This window comes from Andrographis paniculata, unplaced genomic scaffold, assembly GCF_009805555.1.
Source record: "Andrographis paniculata isolate CXL003 unplaced genomic scaffold, ASM980555v1 Contig79END, whole genome shotgun sequence".
Lineage (NCBI taxonomy): Eukaryota > Viridiplantae > Streptophyta > Magnoliopsida > Lamiales > Acanthaceae > Andrographis > Andrographis paniculata.
In genome coordinates, this window is record NW_026137616.1 from 1,308,392 (window position 1) to 1,310,752 (window position 2,361).

General features: G+C 45.2%; 1 protein-coding gene across 1 annotated transcript; it reads left to right on the plus strand.

Annotated features, from left to right (window-relative positions):
* Positions 1–448: 448 nt before the first annotated feature.
* On the plus strand, positions 449–2,148 carry LOC127240404 (anthocyanidin 3-O-glucoside 6''-O-acyltransferase-like). Its single transcript, XM_051259076.1, has one exon. The coding sequence runs from the start codon at positions 534–536 to the stop codon at positions 1,902–1,904; it is 1,371 nt and encodes a 456-aa protein (XP_051115033.1). The 5' UTR covers positions 449–533; the 3' UTR covers positions 1,905–2,148.
* The last annotated feature ends 213 nt before the right edge of the window (positions 2,149–2,361 follow it).

A 2,361-nucleotide genomic window follows, 5' to 3' on the forward strand; every position in this document is an offset into this window, starting at 1 on the left:
TAATGAACCTTTATATTTATACTTATTTGATTTTACATTTATATATATATATATATCAGAGAGGTAAAATAACTTTTACCTTTCAAATCTATCACAAATTATAATAAAAAAATACTTCATTCATTTTTTTTTATCATTTTTGTCCATCTCAAAATAATATTCTCATTTGTATAAATAATAAAATTATCATTATTTTTTACACTAAGGACAAAAAATTTTTTTACTTTTTTACCCACTATTCCGTGCAAAACACAACTCAAACTATTATTCTGGAACGGGGAGAGAGTACAATATTAATTAAATTCTGGAAAAAGAAAAAAGAAAAAAGCCATAACTAGAATTTTGCTTTAAAAACCAAACAAACACCGCCTGGTGAATCATTTTAGTTACTAAAAAAATGATTAGGGCCAGAGGGCGAAGTCTCTACATAATACTTCTACATAATACTACCAAATTCAGCAGTAGACCTTATATCCTCTTCCACATCACAAAATTTCGGGTCATCCCTAAATCACTTCTCCCGATACAACCCGATGACCCGCCTGCTAGAGAGCTGCCGAATCGAACCGGCGCCGGCGCCGGAAGAGGAGCGATTTCTGCCCCTCACCTTCTTCGACATCGTATGGATCCCCTTTCATCCGATTCGTCGTCTTTTATTCTTCGAAATCCCCGACTGTTCCAAGAAGCACTTTTCAGAGACCGTCGTTCCCAAACTGAAGGAATCACTTTCCGTCGCTCTCAAACACTACTTCCCCCTCGCCGCCACTTTGCTGTTTCCTTTAGACGGCGCCGCCGAGTTTCCGGTCTACCGTTCTGCCCCCGGCGATTCGGTTCATCTGACAATCGTCGAGTCCGCGGCGGACTTTCAAGATCTCGTCGGAAACCACCCCCGCGACGCCGATCTGTTCTACGACTTCATCCCGGAGCTCCCGCCGGTTTCCGATGAACCAGGTTTCCGGCTGGTCAAATTGCTGGCTCTCAAAGTGACTCACTTTCCGGGCCGTGGGATTTGCATCGGCGTAGCGAATCATCACTCGGTTGGTGATGCCAGTTCCATAGTTGCTTTCATAAAGAGCTGGGCTAGTATCTGCAAAAATGGTGGAGACGAGGAGTTGTTGATCTCAGAGAGCGAATCTTTGCCGGTTTTGGATCGATCCCTTGTGAAAGAACCTCCTGGAATAAAATCTCATTTCTGGAACATCGTTAAAAACTTCCCCATCGAATCCTCCCATTTCCCCTTGCCCACTAACAGGGTTCGTGCCACCTACGTTTTAGGGCAGCCCGAAATCAAGAAACTGAAGAGCTTGTTGCAGCCGCGAATGCCGCCGGGTTTGGTCCACATATCGTCTTTCGTGTCGGCGGCGGCTCTTTTCTGGACGTGTTTGCAGAAATCAGTCGTGACTGCGGAGTTGGAGGAGGATGAAGATTTGGACGCGTGTTTCCTGTTCGCCGTCGACGGCCGGGCACGATTGGATCCGCCGGTGCCCAAGAACTATTTCGGGAACGTTCTGGGGACGGGACTGTGTACTATTAAGCTTCGGGATGTGATCGGCGAGGAAGGGTTCTTCATGGCGGCGGAGGCGATAGCGACGGAGATTCAGTGCAAGGTGAATGCTAAGGGTAAATTAATGGCGGACGTCATGGAGTGGTTGCCGAAAGTGATGGCGGCGGTGCAGAAGCCAATCGTGTCGATGTCGGGATCGGCTAGGGTTGATTTGTACGAGGCTGATTTCGGGTGGGGGAAGATGAGGAAGATGGAGTCTTTGTCAATCGACGGGGAGAAATACGCGATTTCGATATGTCAGGCGGGAGGCTCCGGCGGAGGGATAGAGCTTGGTGTGTCTTTGCCGAAATCCGCCATGGATGCTTTTGCTGCAGCGGTTGCAGAGGTACTGAAGGATTAATTGCGGTTGCTTTATTCCCGGCCGGGCCCACCTACGTGTCCAGGCCACGACACAAACATAACCTACCTAGACACCCTGTTATTGTGATTGTGAGTGGGAATGGATTTGTGAGTCAAAACTTTCTGTTGGGTATTTTTGTGTACTGTAATAGCATGAGTGATTGAGAGTCAACATTTTAATGGTCGTCATCGAGTGGTATAATTTCGTCGTCTTGGTAATAAATGGTATGGTTGTTTTGATGGTACCTGGCACCTCGTGTTTCTGGAAGTTTTGAGATGATATCGATATGTATTTTAATTTAATTCAATATTTTAAATTAAACAATGTACTAGAAGATAAAGAAGGATGACAGCTGTGGGCCTGTGGCCTGTGGGTGGTGCGGCATAAGATGCTGCTAGGACTACGTTTTTTTTTAAAATTATTATTATTGGATCCAAAGATAATGGAGTTATTTTAG

Bases quoted from the DNA above. Each gene is read 5' to 3' on its own strand.
- LOC127240404 (XM_051259076.1), top strand. From the start codon at position 534: ATGACCCGCCTGCTAGAGAGCTGCCGAATCGAACCGGCGCCGGCGCCG.